Source organism: Spermophilus citellus (assembly GCF_964194105.1).
Source record: "Spermophilus citellus genome assembly, chromosome: 10".
Lineage (NCBI taxonomy): Eukaryota > Metazoa > Chordata > Mammalia > Rodentia > Sciuridae > Spermophilus > Spermophilus citellus.
In genome coordinates this window covers 119,847,348-119,869,024 of record NC_138197.1, presented here as the reverse complement: position 1 = coordinate 119,869,024, position 21,677 = coordinate 119,847,348, and the positions used below count along the sequence as shown (strand labels likewise).

The 21,677-nt window shown below is 43.6% G+C and overlaps 1 protein-coding gene across 1 annotated transcript in view; it reads left to right on the top strand.

Moving 5' to 3' along the window:
* Positions 1-484: 484 nt before the first annotated feature.
* Positions 485-21,677, top strand: part of GLT8D2 (glycosyltransferase 8 domain containing 2) — a 38,376-nt gene continuing 17,183 nt past the window's right edge. The window contains exons 1-2 of the mRNA XM_081309194.1: positions 485-711; positions 19,896-19,941. Coding sequence (XP_081165320.1) covers positions 19,923-19,941 — 19 coding nt within the window. The 5' untranslated portion in view covers positions 485-711; positions 19,896-19,922. The remainder of the gene's footprint in view (positions 712-19,895; positions 19,942-21,677) is intronic.

Below are 21,677 nucleotides of genomic sequence, written 5' to 3'. Positions count from 1 at the left end.
CCTGAGTGATTCTTCTCTGGGTTCAGGCAGGATACACTCCATCTTGAAACTTCGGACATTATCATGCCTTGGTAGACTGAGACCATAGTTGCTGTCTGGGTTTTGATTTGCAGACGACAGCATTTCAATGAGCAGAGATTTCAGGAGCAGCTAGAGGCTGCAAAGACTCTCAAAACCAGCATGAATTTATTTTTACCTTCTCTTTCAGATTTTATGTTACATCTAGCGTGTGGTTGAAATTCACCCTCGGAGCATTTGCTCTTCTCTGGGTTTGATTCTTTTCCTCTAGAACAGCCGTGTTTTAGATACGATTTGCAAGCGGACTGCAGGACGATGCTATGAGAGGAAGTCTGGCCCATCCGAGCTGGCCCGCCCTGCCCAGCACATCTGGAAGTGTTTCAGTGGCTGCCTGACTCTGCCAGCAACGCCTGGGCTCCCAGCTGCTCGGCGCAGGAGAGGAAGAAACCCGAGCCACCCAACGTCAACGCAAGCAAAGGGGGGTGCGGGTAGGGGAGGGATGTTCTTTTGGAAACTTAATAGAGGCCTTGGGGGCTCTCTAGCCCTTTGAGATTTCCAATGAGATCTTAGAAGCAACGGAAGCAGCGTGAAGGGCTGCAGCCCTGAGCCAGCCACGATTTGAATTCTCTGCCCCTCAGCACTAGAGACTGGACCAAGGAGCACAAAGTCCCACCTACCCTCACCATTAACCAGGTAAGTAGAGAGATTTAGGAGGAGCATTCTGTCTTTCCATTCTAACCTGGCTGGTCTGCAGTAGTCCTTTATTTTGCTACAGATTCAAAGAAGTAAATCAGAGGTGTCAGTCAGTCTGTCCACACAAACTTTGCCTTCAGGAGTCCCCCAGCTTGTCTTTGTAACATTCCAATGGAAACTTTCTTCCTTTCTTCTTTCCTTCCTTCCTTCCTTCCTTCCTTTTATTCTCCTTTTTGCCATTGCTACAAATCCAAGATACTCCATGTGCAAGGTTTTCATATCCTGGACTGTGTTTGCAGACCTGATTTTGTTTCCCCTCTCTTCCCAAAAACTATTTGTCAGTAGAGATTAGCAGTTGAATAAGACACGGATAAATGCTGGCATTTAATGCAGGTATGTTTCTGAGCCACAAATGACTTAATTGAGTTGTGATTCATGTTTTTGGAATCTGTTCTAGAAAACTGTTCTGAGGGCTCCCATATTCAGTAAGAGAACTGGCAGCTGTGGAAATCTCTGTGAGTTTGTAGTGGGTGCAGTAGTCAGAGTGTTCAGGTTGAAAGTGCTTAACATCCAGATAATGTCCTATGTTCTCTTTATCAACAAGTGTAGGGCTGGGGATGTGGCTCAAGCGGTAGTGCGCTCGCCTGGCATGCGTGCGGCCCGGATTCGATCCTCAGCACCACATACAAACAAAGATGTTGTGTCCGCCGAGAACTAAAATAAATATTTAAAAAAATTATCTCTCTATCGACAAGTGTAATACATTAGATAAGCCCAGGAGAGCCTGGTACATAGTTCATGACATAAGTTAAGAAGGGATAGTAAACAGTAAGATGAGAGGAAGAGAACACAAAGATATATAACAGCTGGATGTGCTGTGGAGAAGATGGGTGGTCCTGTAGCTGTTTGGCTCTGGGCAGCCAAATATCCAATGGCTTTGGTTGGTCGGTTGGTTTTGCCTTTTCCTTTGCCTGTGTTTTGGTGTTGCCTCCTGTACCATGCCCCTTTTGTATTATGTAATGAAATTCCAGTTCCGCCTCAAACACAGCTAACAGTAGAGCTGTGTAGTCGTGAGGACACGGCTCTGGGTCAGGCACAGGACTGAGTCCATGGGCTGCCCCTTGTAAACTTTATAAGCCTGACTCTGGACAAATTAACTTGCTGTATTTATCTGTAAAATGGGAATAAAAAAACCCATCATATCAATGAAAGACATACTACAGGGTCTGCAAAGCAGTGAGCCCGCAGGACTGGTCAGCTTCTCTGCTGATGGTGATGACAGCAGTGATGACAGAAGTGACCACACTTCCTGCATTTGGTGACACTCTGGCAGGCTGGTCATCCAGGTGGCCTCTATCTTCACATGCCTCCCCGAGACTCGAGACTCTGCTTTCCTCCTTCCTGCCTTTGAGCTCCTCTTCCTCCTTGCCCACTCTGTCTTTGCCTCGTCTTGGTTTCTCCTCTTTCCTTGCTGAGAGAAAGACATGTTCATTAAACCTCGTCATTTTCATTTCCAGCTCCCAAGGAACGTGCTTCTCTAAATGCTGCCTTTATTTCAGCATTTTCCAAAGAATGTTCTGAAGACCTGGTCCCATGGCCTATGTAGCCCTGCAAACTCTGTCACCTTCTGAGAAACCTCAGAGCATATAATCTCTTTAGAGGTCCTGAGAATTCCCACAGTGGACAACTCCGCTTGAGGACTTTCAGCACAGTGGCTCCTAGTGAGCCATTTTGTCACATAATGTCAGTGAACACTTCTCGGAGCACACTCTGGGATATCCTGTTCTGGCCATCCTTGTTTTCATTTTGGTCCCTTTTGGACTTCCTCCTTTACCACTCAAGAACACCTCAGGGGACACCTCACTCTTTGTTCCCTAGTGCTGTGGTGTGGCTGTAGTTTGTCCTTCAGAAGTTCATGTGCTGGAGGCCTGGTCCTTGATGTGTCAGGGCTGGGAGATGTGGCGCCCCTGAGAGGCAGGTAAGGAAGTAAGAACCAAGGAGGGGGACTGTAGATGCCCTGTCCCAGGAACACAAGCTCCAGATAGGGAGCCTGGAACTTGCACCTCTGTGAGCTCTTACCTCTAGTGGGAGGTGATCATGGCATGGAAGGTATGTCCTTGTCAGATGACCACCGAACGGAGGTATATTTAAGGCACTCAACACTACCTCTTAGCCTCCCCACCCCATGTCTTCCCTCCTCCTTTTTGATTCCCAGGTCCTTACCCATTCCTCCCTACCTGCAATGATAGATGTGATTAATCATCATCTGTGGCCTTGTTAAATAAAATCTGGTGGTGGCCTAGGTTTCTCCTTAGTTTCCCAATCCTGAAAGCCTCTACCAGCTGATCAGAGTTGGCATGTAAAATAAGACTAACAGGTTCAGATTTTTTAAGTGTTTTTCTGAAGCATCCTTCCAATTTCGCCTCTTCTTCCAAAGCAGAGCTAATTTCCTAGCCACTGCCAGGTCTCAGACATTCTTTCCAGGTTTGGCCATGGGCCCAAACTCTCTGGCAACTCTCTGGCATCTGGTGAAACAGCTCCCTACACAAGGTCTTCAGGGACCCATATTTAACCGTACCAGCCTCTAAGTTCTCTAAGCTCTTCTCCTTCCCTCAGGGGCAGGCCCTCAGGCCTCCCTCTGCCTCTTTCCTCCCCTCTTTGAAGTCCAGGGCCTTGCCTCAGGAATGCCTCTCCATGGCTGTCAGGAGCTGACTTCCTGCTCCTCCTCTCGGGCTGTCCTGGAGATAGGCCTGTGCATGCAAAGGGTTAATCATTTATTATCCAGGGAAACCGGGACATGGCAGTCCCCCCACCGGGAGAGCTCACAGAGGTGCAAGTTCCAGGCTCCCTATCTGGAGCTTGTGTTCCTGGGACAGGGCATCTACAGTCCCCCTCCTTGGTTCTTACTTCCTTAGTGAAGGAAGCACTGACCCCTCTCTCCCTGGAGTTGAAGAGCAGAGCAACAAGAGCTTCTTCCTTTTTCTTTCTCCCTCCTATTTCTCATTCATTCAACAAGTAGTTACTGAGTTCCCACCTCAGGACAGGACGAGTGGGTAAGCCACAGTCCCTGTCCTCAACCGTCTCATGGTCTGGTAGAGGAGACAGGCATGCCACAAGATTACAAAATGTGGTGCAGCTTGCAAGGGTAGAGTGGACATCAGCAGAGCGCCACCGCCACCCTGGGGGGCCAGTGGGGGAGGCTTCCCTGAGGAGGAGGAGGAGCCTGAACTGAGTCTTTAAGGCACCACCAACAGTTTACTGGGGAAGTAGGCAGGAAAGGACATTCCAGGCAGAGTGTCTGTGTAAACCACAGTCCAGAGGCAAGATGGGCGCAGTGTTGGGTTGAGGACAGCGGAGGGTACAGAGTAATCCTGAAGCAGCTCAGCGTGACAGAGGCATGGCATGGGGACCCACAGGTGTCACTGGAAGCTTGGACCTTAACATTTTGTTAGTGGATTCTAGCAAGTGGCTTTAAGCAGAAAAGACACTCAGAGTTGCGGAAGGGTCTTTTTAAGGCTAATTTTTTAATTTTATTTTTATATTTTAGTTGTAGATGGACACAATGCCTTTATTTTTATGTATTTATTTTTACGTGGTGCTGAGGATCGAACCCAGTGCCTCACCCATGCTGGGCAAGCGCTCTACCACTGAGCCACAACCCCAGCCCTAAGGCTAAATTTAAGAATTGTCACATAATGGTACATATTAGTGGGGTACGGTGTGATATTTCAGTACATGTGTACTATGTATAATGAACAGATCATGCTAATTAGTATATTCATCACCTCAAACATTTACTATTTCTTGATGTTGAGAAGATTCAAAATCCTATTTGCCATTCTGAAATAAACAATTACCTGTTGTCAACCACAGTCACCCTCCTGTGCTGTAGAACCTTAGAAGTTATCTCTTATACAACTGCACGCCTGTACCCGCTGGCCTTCCCCTCGCCTGCTCCCCACAGCTGTGGTGTAAATCATTCAGTCCAATTCTATAAACAAGTGGCTTGCATTCTCCAAACCCATAATGTAGTGACAAATAAAAAGGCAGTGGGGTGGGGCTGACCAAGAATGAACAACAGGGGCTAGGGCTGGGGCTCAATGGCAGAGCGCTTACCTGGCACATGTGAGGCGCTGGGTTCGATTCTCAGCACCACATAAAAATAAATCAACAAAATAAAGGTATTTGTCCATCTACAACTTAAAAAAAAAAGAATGAACAACAATATTGGGATAATGAGGGAAGTTGAATGGACAACTTATTGGTTGATGTTATCAATGTTACTTTTCTTAGGTGAGATCATGGCATGGTGATGATATAGGAAGATGTGTGTGTGTGTGTGTGTGTGTATGTTTTTTTTTTGTTGTTGTTGTTTTAGGATGTCCTTCTTTATTTTTAATTAATGAATGTATTTATTTTTGGTACCAGAGACTGAACCCAGAGATGCTTTACCACTGAGCCACATCCCCAGCCCTTTTTATTTTTATTTAGAGACAGAGTCTCACTAATTTGCTTAGGGCCTTGCTAAATTGCTGAGTTGGCCTTGAACTTGAGATCCTCCTGCCTCAGCCTCCCAAGAAGCTGGGATTACAGGTGGGTGCCACTGTGCCCAACAGGATATTTTACTTTAAAGGGAGATCTGCTGAAGTATTTAGGGGTGAAGTGTTGTGATGTCTGCAACTGCAAGTACATAGAGAGAGCCATGGAGTGAATATGACAGATTAGCAATTGATGAATGGGCTGCAGAGTACGTGGTGGGTGCTTATCTCAACTTTTCAATAGATTCAAAATGTTTCAAATGAAACTAAGAAAAGGAAAATCAAGCCAGAAGTCAAGCTGAATGTGTGTTTGAAATAAAAATAATAAAAAGGTGATAATTATTTTTTGATATAATTATCAAGCAATAACAACAACAAAAAAGCTACTGAGACAGTTACGCCACTGATTACTTGGGGAAGAGGAGGGTGGGGAGGACCTCTGGGTGGGAAGGCCAGGCGGGAGGTTCCTGCAGAGTCAGTGTTGTTCCTGTGCAGTCAGTAAGTGGGTGGCAGAAGACAAGGGGGCAAGGGGGTGGATTCAAACAGCCCTCAGAGGCGGAGCTGGCGGTGGGATCAGGAGGGAAGTCGCAAGGTCCCCAGGGAGCACCTGAGTGGCTTCTGTGTCGGGGGTTTTCATTTCCCTGGTGAACATACATGGTTCTCAGCAGCATCCTAAAGGAGTCGGCTGTACCTTCCTCTCTCCAGTCCATAAATATTTTTGAGGACCGATACTGCCAGGCACCTGTCTAGATGTTAGCAATTTGTCAATAAAAACAAAAACAAACTTTCCTGCCTCAGGGAGCTTATAATGTATCCTTTGGAGGGCAAACCATAAACCATAACAAAGAGGCAGAATGGCAGATGGCAATAATTACCGAGGAGTTGATACATGTCTGTGTGTGGATATATATCAAGCCACTTGAATATCCCAGGAGAACATTCCAGATGTAGGGAATGGCTAGTAGAAAGGCTGGTGAAGTCTGTCTGGCAAGGAAGCCAGTGATCATGGAGATCTTGTGGGAGGACATTGAGGGACTCAGCTCTGACCCCGAGACAGACAGGCAGGCCTCAGAGGGTTTGGAGCAGAGGCTCTGGCTCATAGTTTCACAGGCTGACTGTTTTTTGGTTATGAAATCAACTGGAGGGAAACAGCCATGGCATAAGACAGTCAAAGAGTCCAAGGATGGTAGTCAGCCAGGGTGTCAGGACCTGAAGGTGGTGAAAATGGTGGATGTATTCCGCAGGAAGAACAGACAGCATTTATTACCAGTCCACATGTGGGGTAGGGAAACAAGTGGGGTCAAGGATAGCACCAAGTTTAGTTTTTGCTGGAACAATTAGTTCCATTAACTGGTTTGGGAGAGCTGGTTAGGGTGCCTGGTTGGGGGAGGCCTCATGAGCTCAGATTGGGACACATGGACGCCTTCAAGTGGATATGCCAAGTGACCAGTTGGACTTAGGAGTCTGGAATCCACACGGGGACAGAAACGTGGGAGTTGTTGGCATAGAAATGGTATTTAAAGCTGTGAAACAGGAGGAGATTTCCTCAGAAGAGAGTTCTCAGTAAAGGGCTGTATGCTGAGGTGTTCTGAGGCTCAGGAGGTAGGAGCAAAGGAGACAGTTGGCAAAAGAGACTGAGAGTGAGCTTCAGAAAGGCAGAGGAAACACCGGGTGTGGTGGCACTTACCTGTGATCCCAGCGGCTCGGGAGGCTGAGGCAAAAGGATCACAAGTTCAAGGCCAACCTCAGCAACTTCCCAAGACCTTATCAAAGCAAAACTTATAAAAGGGCTAGGGATTTGGCTTAGGGTAAAGTTCCTGGTCCCCAAAACAAAAAGCCTCCCCCATCATTCCCTCTAGCTGTCCATGCCTGACTCCCTGTCAGTGTTCTGTCTCTTCTGAACTTGGCTCCTCTGTCACTGATACCACTGGTTATTGGTGACGAGTTCTACTTCTTCACATGTTTAAGTTTGAACATTAGAGAAGCACGCCAAGGCAAGCATATAAAGCAGGGTTTATTTAAAAAGGGGTAACAGACTTCTCCTGGGAGGGAGAAGGGGCCATAGCTGGCATCCTGGTATCCCGAGAAGCGGGGTGTTCTGCCCTTTTTGTAAGTCCTAGGCTTCCTTTGTTCTCCTCTCCTTCCAGCCTATGTGATAGGCCTAGAAATGCTGCACAGTGGGGTGGCCAACAGGTGGGAAACAGGTGGGCTGAAGGGGGAAGGGCAGGATGGAGCAGCCCTGGACACATTAATTAACAACCTAATAGCTCCATGTAGGGAAGGCAATTCCGGGGACAAGGTACCTTAGCCACAGGTTGGAGCAGGAGCAGGTTCTTAATAAGGGTGGAGGAAGGGCTCTGAAAGAATTAACATTTCAGTCCTTCAGGGGACAGTCTCCAACTTGCTGGACTCACTCAAAATTGGCCTCCTTGATCCAACCTGACTCGATTTACCTATCTATACTGACTGCCTAATTCTGACTTCACAAGTACCCCAAAAAACACAAATTCACAGCAGCTTAAAAATGCATGGGTTTATTCTTCTCATATATCTGGAGGATGTGAGTATGGAAGGCATTGATTCTCCGTTTGATGTCAGGGCTGGCTGTTCTCTGCAGCTCTTGCCCTCTCCCTCATAGTTACAAGATGGCTGCCTAGCTCCAGCATTTGTGGGCCCAGGCAAGGCAGGAAGAAGGAGGAATTGCCCCTTCATCCAGAAAGCAAAAGCATCCCCAGTGTCCTGGCAGATTTTTACTTTAGTTCATCTGCAGATCTACATAATGTGGCTACTCCTAGCTGCAAAGGAGGTGAGTGAAGTCTGTATTTAGGTTTTTCTGCCTCTTGTGGAAATGGGCAAGGGAAAGAGGATGGGCACCTGCCAAGAATGAGAAATGCTGAAATGACTCAGATGCAGTCCCTGCTCTCAAGGGGCCAGCCTTCTCACGAGGAAGTACAGCATGAATGGAGTGGTTTGCATCAGTTCAGGAGAGACGGGAAGCCTTCCTGACCCCACACCCCCACCCTTTCCTCAGCGCTGGAACAATGAATGCCCTGGGCTCACACTGCCAGGTCACCTCAGCATCCTGGGTCCTTCACCCAAGTGTGGACTCCCTAGGGACTGGCCTCTGAATCTGTGGTCCTGGTGTATTAGTAGAGTCTCAATAAATACCTGTTGACTGAATGTATGAATAAATAGGTGAAAGGAATCACCCTAATTTCCTTCCTGTCCTGGGCTGGGCACTTAATCCCTCTCGGCATTTTCATCAAATAACTTCATATTTACATTCTCTCAGCAAAATCTCTAACTCTTCTGAGAAAATAGCCCTGGTTCCGCACCTCCTCCAGCCACACCCTACGTGCCTGCAGGGGATTAATGCACTGCTTAGGTTGAGGCTTTCTTAACCTAACCATTACCCAATCATTTCACATCTATTCCTTCTTTCTTCCTTCCTTCCTTCCCTCCTTTCTTTTTGTATCAGGGATCGAATTCAGGGCACTTAACCACTGAGCCACATCCCCAGCCCTTTTTATTTTTTTGAGACAGGGCCTCACTAAGAGGCTGAGGCAGGCTCTGAACTTGCAATCCTCCTGCCTCAGCCTCCTGAGCTGCTGGAAATACCTTTACACTTCCTTGCATTTTTTCACACACTGAGCTTTTGGAGGACAACTCATATCTAAACCATAAGAAAGTGGAATTGCTATGTAACATGTGGTAGTTCTAGTTTTAATTTTTTGAGAAACTTCCATACTGTTTTCTAAAATCATTATACCAAGTGTTCCCTTTTATCTACATGCTCCCTTTTTAACTTTTTGATTTTTTTTCCTTCTTTGTGATGCTGGAGATTGAACCCAGGGCCTTGCATATAACAGGCAAGTGCTCTACCACTGAGCTAAACTCCCAGCCATTGATTTTTGATAACAGTCATTCTATCAGGTGTGAAGTGGTATCTCGTGGTTTTGATTTGTGTGTCTCTGGTGATTCGTGATGTTGAGCATCTTTTCATATACACCTATTGGTCATTTGTATGTCTTCTTTTGAGAAGTTTCAGGACCTTTGCCCATTATTAAAATCAGGTTATTTATCAGGTGCAGTAGCACACACTTGTAATCTCAGCTCTGGAGGCTGAGGCAGGAGGATCACAAGTTCAAGGCAGGACTCAGCAATTTAGTGAGATTGTAAGCAACCTATGAGACCCTGTCTCAAAATAAAGAATAAAAATGGCTGTGGATGTGGCTCAGTGTTTAAGCGCCCTTGGGTTCAATCCCTGGTACAAAGAAAAAAAATCCAGTTATTTGGCTCTTTTTGCTATGGAGTTACATGAGTTCCTTGTATATTTTGCAATCTTAATTTCTTATTGGACATATGGTTTGCAAACATCTTCTCCCATTAAATTTTATATCTTATATTTAAATGCTTGATCCGTTTTGTGTCTACTGTAAGAAAAAGATCTAGTCTTACCTTTTTTTGCCATCAGACATCCAGTTTTCCCAACCTCGTTTATTGAAGAAACTATTTTCTCCCCATGGTGTTTTTTGGTACCTTTGTGGAAAATTAGTTGGCCATGTATGCCTGGGTTTATTTGTAGGTTCTCTGTTCTGCTCCACTGATCTCCATGTCTGTTTTTATGCCGGTATCCTACTGCGTTGATTATACGGCTTTGTAATATTATTGGAAATCAGTAATATTTCTATTACTGTGAAAAATGCTGTTGAATTTTGAGAGAGGTTGCATTGACGCTGTAGGGTGCTTTGGGTGGTACTGTACAGATGTTTCAACAACACTGAGAATCCTCATCCCAACCACTTTTTTGAAGACAAGAGTCCTATAATGGTGGTAGTCTGGCAGAACAGTCTGTTTCAGTCATAATGAGACAGAGACTCAGAGAGATGGAGAGCTTCCCTAAGGTCCCACGGTCATAATGAGGCTCCTGCTGTTTGCCAAGTACTGTTACCAGAACTTTCCACTCCCCATCACCCTTAGTCTTCACAAAATATTATGATGATGCTCATTTTCTCCTACCTTTCATTTGGGAAAAAAATGTTTTAACTTATAGATAAATTGCAGAAAGTGATAACGAATGCTTATTTACCAGCTCGATCAATTATTAACATTTTGTCACATTGACTTTCATCTTAATCTCTCTTTCTCCATCTATACATAAGGCCCCCACACTCCTGGGCCTCTTGATCCTTCACCCCTGAATACATATGTGTCATCTACTGTCAAGAATGAGTTCCTTCATGAGCACATCACAATTATCCTGTTATGCTCGAATTCGGGACCCCCAAAAGACCACCAGAGACCAAGATCGATGTAAACAGCAAAGAGGTGTTTATTGCGAGCTAGCTCGGTCCTCTACGCGCATACAGCAACTGGTGATGCTGAGAGGCCCCGAGCCCAGGGTTTGCAGCAGTTTTATACATTCTTTGGAGAAGGCAGGTGCCGCGTCCGGCGAAATGGACCGAGTTCGGCGGGAGACGTCGGGATTAAAAAAGACACAGGAGTCCGAGGTCCTTCATCCAGGGGGAATCTGACTTTATTATCTCAGCTCATACTTATATATTTCTTGCAGATAGAATGGAAAGTTACTGGTAGGCGAGAGCAAGGACGGAGGGGGACAAGTGGTTCTTGTCGACTCATACTAAGCCTTCAACCAGGAACCTTATCAGACCCAAGCAGGTCAGGACGTTCCCACATGACTGTTATAGGCTGAATAATATGAAAACAGACACCACAAATCTTTCAAGGCCTTGTGAGCTCCTTCAAGGCCTCGTGAGCTGGCCTCTTTGACGTGCACAACAAGAAACCAGGGCTGGGCCCAAGCCCCGGGGGCCAGGGGGAGTCCGTGCCAGCAGTTCCCCCTCTTTTGTTTGTTGCACTTCAAAGGGAATCAAGTAGCCCCTGTCTTAGGTCGTTCACTGCCCTTACACTGCTTACCCGTCTTTGGGGAGGCCCCATTCCCCTGTCTTAGGTTGCAGTGCAAGCGTGAAAGTTGCCCGTCTCTGGGTACTACAAGATCAGCTTGTTGTTGCCAAGGCGTTCAGTGGTATCTATTCAGCCAGTCATTATTGGGTCTTTAATTGGTTCCAGTTCAACAAGGCATAAAGTCAGAGGAGAGGAATAGTAAAATAAAGAAGAAAGACGGTGAAAGGAGGAAGGCATGAAACAGGGATTATTATAGAAAAATCATCTTCGAATTGGTCGGAGACAAACTTCAGCAAGATCATCCTTGGTTTGTAGGCGTTGATAATGGACCTGTATTGGCTTAGAAGTCAGAATGTTAATTTGGTCTTTAATAAATTGTGTCAATCTCTTGACAAGGCAGGGGCCTACAGCAACTATAAGAAGGAGACCGAAAAGCGGTCCCATTACAGTGGATATCAAAGGGGTTAGCCATGGGGTATTTTTAAACCACTGTTCAAACCATCCTTGTTGTGCTTCAAACTCCTTTTGTCTTTTAGCCAATCTTTCCGTGACTTTTTCCATAGTTTCACGGATTACCCCAGTGTGATCTGCATAAAAACAACACTGTTCCTTTAAAGCTATACATAGTCCTCCTTCCCTTAGGAACAATAAATCTAGTCCCCTCCTATTTTGTAGCACAACTTCTGAGAGGGAGGTGAGGGACTTTTCCAAGGCGCTAATTGACTTGGCCATGGCTGTTAAATCCTCATTCACAGCCATTTGTAGATTTAATAATTGACCTCCCTGGACATAGGCGGCTGTCCCGGTTCCTATTTCAGTTGTTATTCCGCCTATGCCCAATAGGAGGGCAATAGTCATTGTTATGGGTTCTCTGGGGAGCCGAGTATGTCCCTCAAGGTGTCCCAGGACATAGTCTGATCCATGATAAGATATCCTCGGCCATAATTGTATCAGCACATAGAAATCAGTAATTGTATTTAAGACTGCCATGGAAACACAGGGAGGTGGGTGAGGGGTCTCCTCTCAAAAGGTCATACAGGGGTTTAAGTTAGTAGTTCAATATACTTAATATTTAATCAACAATGTGAATTTATTTACCAAAATTAATCTTTATCTTAAACAGTAAGAATTATTAGGCAATAAGGATCTTTCTTTAAAGAAATAAACTTACATTTTAATAGGTGTTTGTCATGTCAAAATATGGACAAAATTTTTGCTCACATTAGTATAGTTAAATTAGGAAAATAACCTGAAATACCCTTAAATTAATTATAGTCAGTTTAGTATATATAAATCTCTTTTTTAATTGTTCTAACTTTTTACATCATCTGTTTAGATAACAATATAAAAATCTCTCTCTCCTTTTTTTTTTTTTTTTAGGAAAATGAATATAAAGACCTTGTTTTACCCAAAGATGATTTCTTTTTTTTTTTTTTAGGATCCATGTGTGTTTTTTCTTTGTTGAAGCATCTTTTTCTTAAAAAAAAAATATACTTTGGAACAATTTCTGAAAACCTTAGAATCTATAAACAAATTATTATACTTTGATAAGAAATATCAATGAAAATATAGTTAAAACCCTTAGATATTTTGTAGAAATAATTATAATAATTTATCATCTTATAAGTTTAAACAGTAACCTTGAGAATTAGAAACTACTTGATTGTATTTTCACTTAAAAGCAAATTTATAGTAAACACATTTATCTCAAATATCTGTAACTGAAAAGGCAGAGTATCTGATAAATGTAGATATAAAACATAAATTATGGGTTTCCTGTTGAAGAAAAACAATTAGGCAAATATATATTAACTAATCAATTAGGCATGTGCTAATTAATTTATAGATTAACAAATATAGGTTATCTAAATATATAAAAAATATATATATATTAAGAATAAGAGCATAACTTATAATTGTATTAACTTTATGTAACCACGTGGCCTTAAAATATTTGGATCCATTTTAATTTATTTTTAACTAGGAGTGCACTCTTTTATGTGACGTCACTTGATGTAACTGAAATAAGATCCTTGAGTATACATTTTTATTTTTATAGTTAGCAATGAGAATAAGGATTTTTTGGTCATCACAGGAACTTTGCCGGCTTGTTCTTGTGGCGAGCAAATGCATCCTCATAACCTCCAAAATTAAAGGTAAAATATAAAGAAGCATATTTGATCTCTCTCATCAATAGAACATTATTTAGTAACACAACCATAAAGAAAAAGTCAGGTTATTTAACTTAGAACTAGCTTAAATTTAGGACTGTAACATAGAAACTTGTAGAATTAAATTTTGTCTGAAAAAGATATCTTTCGTTAGCATTTACAGGTAGGCATTTTTTAAAAAATACAGGCTCTGAGCAGCTCCGGTAGAAATCTGAAACACAGCAGTACAGGTTAGTGGCTGGAAGGCGGGGCTAGAAGTCCTGTCTGAGTGACTGTGGAAGAACCAATCAGTAGCCCCAAAAGTGTGGCAGGTGGGACCAGGAAGCCACTCTTCCGGCCAGGTACCCCATGGTTACCATGGTGATGCAAACAACATGGAGTCTGCTGCCCATTTTGGGGGCAAAAGTTCCCTAAGTTTTCCTAGCCGATTGCATTTTGTTTGATTTTGTCTGCATTTTTCCCTGCCTGGCCAAGATCTTACTGCGGTAGCAGCTTGTTTTGTCTCTGTATTGCCCCGTACTCTCTGGCTTCCGGGGCCCGGGGTGGGCCCCTGTTCCCGTTTCCCGGCTGCAGTGGGCGTCCCTGAGCATCAAACTTGGAACTACACTCGCTGCTCCAATGATTCCCCTTGCCATATCGGGGACAGGGGCCAGGCGTGCCTTCCCGACCCCGTCTATCCCCCTCAGGACAATTTCATTTAATATGTCCATCTTTCCCACATCGGAAGCAGCCTTTGGGTTGGGCTCCTTTACCATTTAACCCTGACAATCCCGTTTTGAGGGCAGCGGCCAAAACCTGTCCGGTAATATGAGCTCCATCAATATCCTTACAAGCTCGAATCATGTCATCAACACTCTTTGCTCCGGTAGATTTAATGGCATTTTGGCAATAGGAATTTGCATTTTCAAGAGCCAATTGCTTAATGACCGGCATAACTTGTTCCAAGTTAGGGAATATTTTTCCTGTTATCTGTATCAATCGGGCTATGAAGTCAGGATAAGGCTCAGAGGGTCCTTGAGTAATTTTTGAAATTTTTGTTTCAGCATTTGAAATAGGTAGAGCCTTCCAAGCCTGAACGGCTGCTGTAGCTATCTGAGCATAGACCCCAGGGTCATAATCAATTTGCTGATTTATGATAGCATATTGTCCTGAGCCTGTTAACATTTCAAGGTTACGCCGTGGGAAGCTGGCGTCCTGATTGACTCGGGCTAGCTCGCGACACCTCTCTTGATTTTCACTTTTCCACAACAAAAAAATCCCCTCCGAACAACACAGCCCTGCAAAGCTGTAGCCAGTCACTAGGTGTCAGCTGATTGGCAGAGAAAGACTTGAAGAGAGTCAATGTAAAGGGGGCATGGAGTCTGTAATTATTAATTGCCTCCTTTAGTTGTTTAATATCCTTAAAGGCTAAAGAAACATACACTTTGGCTGGCTGTCCATCGGCATCCAGGTTTTCAATTACTGAAAAAGTTTGGGCCGTCTTAGGCTGCCACTGAACACCCCCGCCCCCCGCCTTCTGGGGTTGTCTTCGTCCCAATTGGGGTTGTAAGGAGGGAGCGCAACAGGGATTGGGGCCATAGGTGCTTTAAATCTTGGCTTCTTCATTCGACCCTCCAGTTCCTCTATCTCCCTTTCCAGTTCTTCTTCCTGCCAGCTGTTACCATGGAGCCCAGTTAGCAACTCTCTTATCTTAGAAATGTAGTCAGCACTGTGAAGCCCAGCTCAAGGCCAGAGGCCTTGTTTACATATTTTTGTGAAAAACTAGTAAGGGAGTGTCTAGCGCCTGGAGTGCTGATCTTTTCAGACAGTAGCCAAATAAAACAGGGCAACATGAAAATAGAAAATTTATCCACATTGAACCTTTTTGTAGAGATTCTTTTGCTGAAAATCCTAAAATAAGCCATGGTGAATATTCTGGAGAAGGTCAGTTAAGACTTTTTGTGGGCCTATTAGGGAGGGGGAAGATGAGAAGGCAGGGTTGAGAGCAGCTAGGGTGGATCTAAGAATGAAGAAGGAGATGTGAAAGAATAATGGGAAAGGGGTAAGGACTCTGCCATTTGCTCTTCCTGGACCTGGTCAAGGACTTGTTCACATTCTGCAAGCTGTTCCTTAATCTTTATTTTATCTATTAACAAAGCATCTTTAACCAGTCTCCGTAAAGAGAAAGTGGCGATTGGGATACTTTCCGGACCTTGATCCCTCAACAATCTTTGTAAATCACATCTGACTTGATCCCAATCATTGTTATTAAGAAATCCCCCTGTCAGAAACCAAGGACATGCCTGGGCAATAACTTCAACAAATTCGGTTACAGTTTTTGTTTTTATTCCTGTTCCTTGTGTGTTCAACAGCTCCCTGAGTTCGTTGGCCAGACGAACTTTAGCTGCTGAGTTACCCATGGTGCGCACCCCTTTTCCCCTTCTCTTATGGAAGGTCTCTTTTCCCCTTCTCTTATGGAAGGTCTCCAATTCTCCCCCTTCTCTTATGGAAGGTGAGTCCCGTCCGCTTACCTCCGCTTTCCGATCTCGGTGGGACCTCCAATTGCCACGTCCGGCGAAATGGACCGAGTTCGGCGGGAGACGTCGGGATTAAAAAAGACACAGGAGTCCGAGGTCCTTCATCCAGGGGGAATCTGACTTTATTATCTCAGCTCATACTTATATATTTCTTGCAGATAGAATGGAAAGTTACTGGTAGGCGAGAGCAAGGACGGAGGGGGACAAGTGGTTCTTGTCGACTCATACTAAGCCTTCAACCAGGAACCTTATCAGACCCAAGCAGGTCAGGACGTTCCCACATGACTGTTATAGGCTGAATAATATGAAAACAGACACCACAAATCTTTCAAGGCCTTGTGAGCTCCTTCAAGGCCTCGTGAGCTGGCCTCTTTGACGTGCACAACAAGAAACCAGGGCTGGGCCCAAGCCCCGGGGGCCAGGGGGAGTCCGTGCCAGCAGCAGGGGCCCCCACATACATCATAGCATCTCTTAGCAAATCATCTCACACCGAGGGAAAATCAAATAACAACTCTAAAACATGATTAGCACATTCACTGGCGGGAACAAGTTGGGTAGGGGTGATTGATCAGTACAAAAGGGGTATTCATTTGAACTGATTGGTTTAAGCCAAGAGGGGTGTTCGTGCTGAACTACATGGTTTCTCAACACGTTATCAACCACCATAAACTACTGGGAGGGTCATCTGGCATCCCAGGTATTTCCCTGTTTCATGCTGATTGGTGGCTGCTAGGGGGTTGCTATGGATCCCCACCTAGCCTGACTGAGTCAGGGACACCTGGCTCCGCAAATCTCTCCTGTTATTTATAGATAAACAACTTAGCAGGGTGGGAATGTGCCTAGGAGTGCTCTGTGGATCTTTCCAAGGACAAAGGTGATGTCCCTTCCTTGGACAGGCTTTGCTCTGAGGTAGAGGCTGGTTTTTCAATCCACCAAGGAAATTCAACTTCAACACTATCATCTTTTCCCTGATTTCCCTAATAATAGTCTATATAACTGATTTTAAATATTTGGTCCAGGATGCAGTCAGGGCTAAAGCATTTCATTTCATTGTCAATTCTCTACAGAATTTTAGCTTTTTTTTTTTTTTTCATGATATTGACATGTTCCAAGAGGCTGGGGCAGTTCTTCAGAATGAAGCACAATTAGAATTTACCTGTGATCTTATCTATGATAGAATCCGGTGGAATATCATTGGCAGGAACATACCAGTGCTCATCACATCTCAAGAGTCCTTTTGTCATGAGTAACTAATCTGTGGGGTGAGACTGGGAGACCACGTGTGTCCTGTTCCCCTGTCTCCTTTCACTCAATAATATTAGCATTCATTGAAGGTTGGCTTTTTAAATTTTCTTTCCCTGAATTAGCTATTAATATGGTAGTTGGAGAATGATATTACAGCCATTTAATAGGTGATGAATCTTAAGTTTCCAGGGGGAGGGGGTCTTATGTATGGCAGAGTTAGAATTTGAAGCCAGGTGAGTCTGATTCCAAGGCCACCCTCTAACCAAGCAGCACCCAGCCAGGTTGGAAAAGGAGCTCTACTTGGCTCCAAAGCCCTCAGTAATTTTCTCTGACTTCCCAATCCAGGAGTTCTTAAGAAATTCAGAGAGTGTCACTCTCAGGGAGAAGATGCAATTGTAAATTGGAGGAGGGGGTGCAGTTCAGGTGTGCCTTTTTTTTTTTTTTTTTTTTTTGTACCAGGGATTAAACTCAGGGGCACTCGATCACTGAGCCATATCCCCAGCCCTATTTTGGATTTTATTTAGAGACAGGGTCTCACTGAGTTGCTTAGCTCCTGGCTTTTGCTGAGGCTGGCTTTGAACTCTCCTGTCTCAGCCTCCTGAGCTGCTGGGATTACAGGCCTGCACCACTGAGCCCGGCCCAGGTGTGCCTTTTTTAAAGCAGGCTTCCGGTTGGAACTGCTTCTCCAGGGCTCCACTCCTTGCATCCCTAGTTTAGGATTTCCCACAAGCTGCTTCAGGAACTTCCCTCCTTGGCTGGTCACTGCTGTAATTAGCTATGCCATTACCAATTTCCTGAAGCCTTTTGTTTTACCTTGGAGAGAATTTCAGTGCTGATGACACACTGATCAGGGAAAGATAAGCCCCCTACTTCACAATTCTCAGCCACCTGGCCCCAACTGGGCAGGGGTGGGGGGCACACCAGTCTTACCTGTGAAACGCCATGCTCCTGTGAGATCTGCTACCTGGAGCACAACTCATCTGCCTCCGGTTTGGCCAAATGGCCTTTCCATGGTTCTGAAACTCTCGGGGATTTATGGATTTTGAAGTCAGGGAACCCTAATCGCCAGTCTTTGCTTTACCATTGACTAGCTGTGTGATTTTGAAAAAGTTGCCAACTCTCTCTGCACCACATTTCCTCATCTGAAAAACAAAGATGATAATATATTCATCTGAAAGATGTTATAAGAATTAAAGGAAGTAATATACCTAAATGGTCAGCCTAAGCCGGGTGCAAATTAGGTTTTTAGTAAATGGGAGCTATTTTTTAAATTTTATTTGTTCTTTTTGGTTCTACATGACAGTAAAGTGTATTTTGACTTATTATATGAAGTATAACTTCCCATTCTTGTAGTTGTGCATGATGAGGAGTTACACTGGTCATGAGTTCTTATATGAACGTGGAAAGTTATCTCTGACTCGTTCCACTCTCTTTCCTGTTACCATCCCTCTCCCTTTCCTCCATTCCCTTTTGTCTAATCCAATGAACCTCTATTCTCGCCCCCACTCCCCATTGTGTGTTAGCATCTGCATATCAGAGAGAACATCTGGCCTTTGGTTTTGGGGATTGGCTTATTTCACTTAGCACAATATCCATTTACTGGCAAAGGAAATGGGAGCTTTTAATACTGAATTATCTGGCCCCTGTAAATATACATATATACACATATACATATATGAATACCAGCTGACCACAGCAAATATGCTTGTAAGGGCTCCTGCTGGCAAGAAACGGAAACTCTATTCAAAGAAGTTTAAGGAAAAATGGGGAATTGATTGGCTTGGTGGGATGCCCAGGGAGGGGCTCACCTCCGGGATTCAGAGTTTGCCATCCCCTGACTCTGTCTTCTTTCTACCCTGTGGTCCAGATGGTTACCTCCAGGGAGCTGGAGGGGGAGCCACCCACGTGGCCAAAGGCCATTGGAAGCTTATATCTTCCCCCAAAGTTGGACAAACACATTTCACTGAAATCATAAAAGTACCTGAAACCTGATCTCAGAAAAACCTTAAGTAATGTGCTGTGTTGATCTGATTCTTTCCCAGGGTCTAGAAGGGAATGAAAAGGGTCACTCTCAAGGCACCTGGAGTTTCTGGGTGTGCAGGATGCATCCAGGGAAAATAAAAGCGAAACTGTAGCTGGTTGTTTAAAATACTTATCTAATGATTGAATTTCATGTTTTTCATTGAAAGTGCCCTGCTCCCCTGTGCTTGTCTAAATACCCATTGCTTCTCCAAATGAACATCTAAGATATTGTAATAACTGCATAGATAGATAAATTATAAACTGGGAAAACCAGGAAGCAGAGTAATAGGTGACTCCGAGAACAGAGAGTTTGTTAACTTTCTCGATTTCAGAGTACAAATGAAATATTCCAAAATATAGTGAAAATTTATGACTATATTACAAAGTGATGAAAGCAGAAGACAGGCACGGGGTTGGTACAATAGATCAAAAAGATCCCTCGCAAGATATTCCCACCTAGCTCCTCTGCTTTGCTGGCCCAGAAGGCTAATGCAGCTTCTTGGAGAAGGTTAAAAAGCCATAAAGACAAAAGACCTCTTCCAGGCCCTTTGTAAGGCTTATTCCACTAGATGAACCACTTTTGAAGAGGTAGGCTGGACATTTAAGAAATATCGATTTTCTTTCCCTAATTCTAGATTCAGAACAGTAAAGGATGATGCCACACTTCGCTCCATGTCTGGCTTTTAGAGAAGACATTGTCCGTAACCCTTGCTGGTGACTTTTGAGTTGCTTCCCTTTTAAACATAACTTTATTCTTCAATCCACAGGTAAAAGTCTCATCCACGTGGATACCCATGGCTCTGTTACGAAAAAGTAAGATGATCGCTTTAAAAAAATTTGTTGTTGTTGTTGTCGTTGTAGATGGACAGAATGCTTTTATTTTATTTGTTTTTTTTTATTTTTATGTGGTGCTAAGGATCCAATCCAGTGCCTCACGCATGCTAGGCAAGCGCTCTGCCATTGAGCTACAGCCCCAGCCCAGATGATCGCTTTTGATACTAATGATCGGAGGAAGATATTCAGCTGGAGTGTTTTGATGTTGAGACTTGGCTAGCTTTTGTTCTCTACTCTCTTTTGAATCTGCTTTGATTCCTGTGGAAGGTTGTTAAGTGTTTTGGTCAGAAGTGGACCTATAATGAGCAGGGTCATGTATTTTTATAAAACCTGCTAATACAACTTCTCTTCTCATTCTAAATAAATATTCAATTGGGCATGCATCTCAAAGTCCCAGCTTCTCAAGAGGTTGAGGCAGGAGGATACCTTGAATCCATGAGTTTGAGACCAGCCTCAACATAGTGAGACCCTGTCTCAAAAATAATACCAATAAAAATAAATAAATACTCATGTTCATGTATAATTTAGCATGTGTAATTTTGTATTTTTGTTCTTAAAGGGTCACCTCAAATCTTCAAATGTATTAAAACCCGGATAAACCCCCGAGTTTAGACAAGTTGATGTGTGAATTTTGGGGGGGAACACACTAACCTAATCTTGTTACTCTCAGGGTAGAGTTGCCTGTTAGTATATGAAAACACAGGTCATCCAGTTAAACTTAAACTTCAGATAAAAAAAGGAATAAATTTTTAGTGTATGTATATCCCAAATGTTGCATGGGACACTCTTTACAAAAAAAAAAAAAAATTCCTTTTTTTTTTTTTTTTTTGTAATCTGGCAAATGTACTCATTGATAACAGCCATAGTTAGAAGGAATAGATGGTTGAAGATACTGGGCCACCTCTCCAAACCTGTGCAAATGAATATGGTCAGACTGAGAATCAGTAGAACTTTGCCCCTTCTGCTTGTTTTAAACTGAGCCTCATGTCTGGTTGTTCCTGGCTGAATCTGATGACCCAGAGAGAAGTGGGATCATTGAGCCTCAGAATGTGGTTTTTCAAGGTATTGGGAAAGACTGTCCAACCTCCTTTTGTTAACAAATATGAAGACAAATGTCTTGGAGCCAGAAAATAAATCAATATGAGGCCAATAAATTAAGTATCTTGATGCAAAATAATGATAATACATAATAATTATGAAATCTTTATTGTGCCTGCATTGCCTCTGTTAGCTCTCAAAACCAGATTGTGAGATAATGCTTATTATTATAATCCCTACTTAGCAGACAAGTACATAGAGGCTCAGAAAGGTTAAGTAATATGTCTGAGGTCACACAGCCAGGAGGTGGGAAAAAAGGTTTGAGTCTGACTTCAAATCCCCTCCCTTTCCTTTCTACCAACTTTCCCCATACTTCAGGGGTTTGTGTACCACAATGTCAATGCACTTCTTCTTAATTTTTTTCAATATCTGTGTTATTTCTGTACTATGCATTACTTAGTATTTTCTTTAAGTTGACTCACATTTAAAATTTAAAAGTGTACTTTATAATAGAAAGCTTTTATTCTTATAGTAAGTTGAAAAAAGTTTTATACTATTATAAAATAAGGAAGGTGATTGTAAAAAATATATTTAATTAGAAGAATGACATTTAACTCTGGGAGTAGCTTAGGTTGTCCTCTTGTACATGGAATCAAACCGACTTTTCACACCGTGAT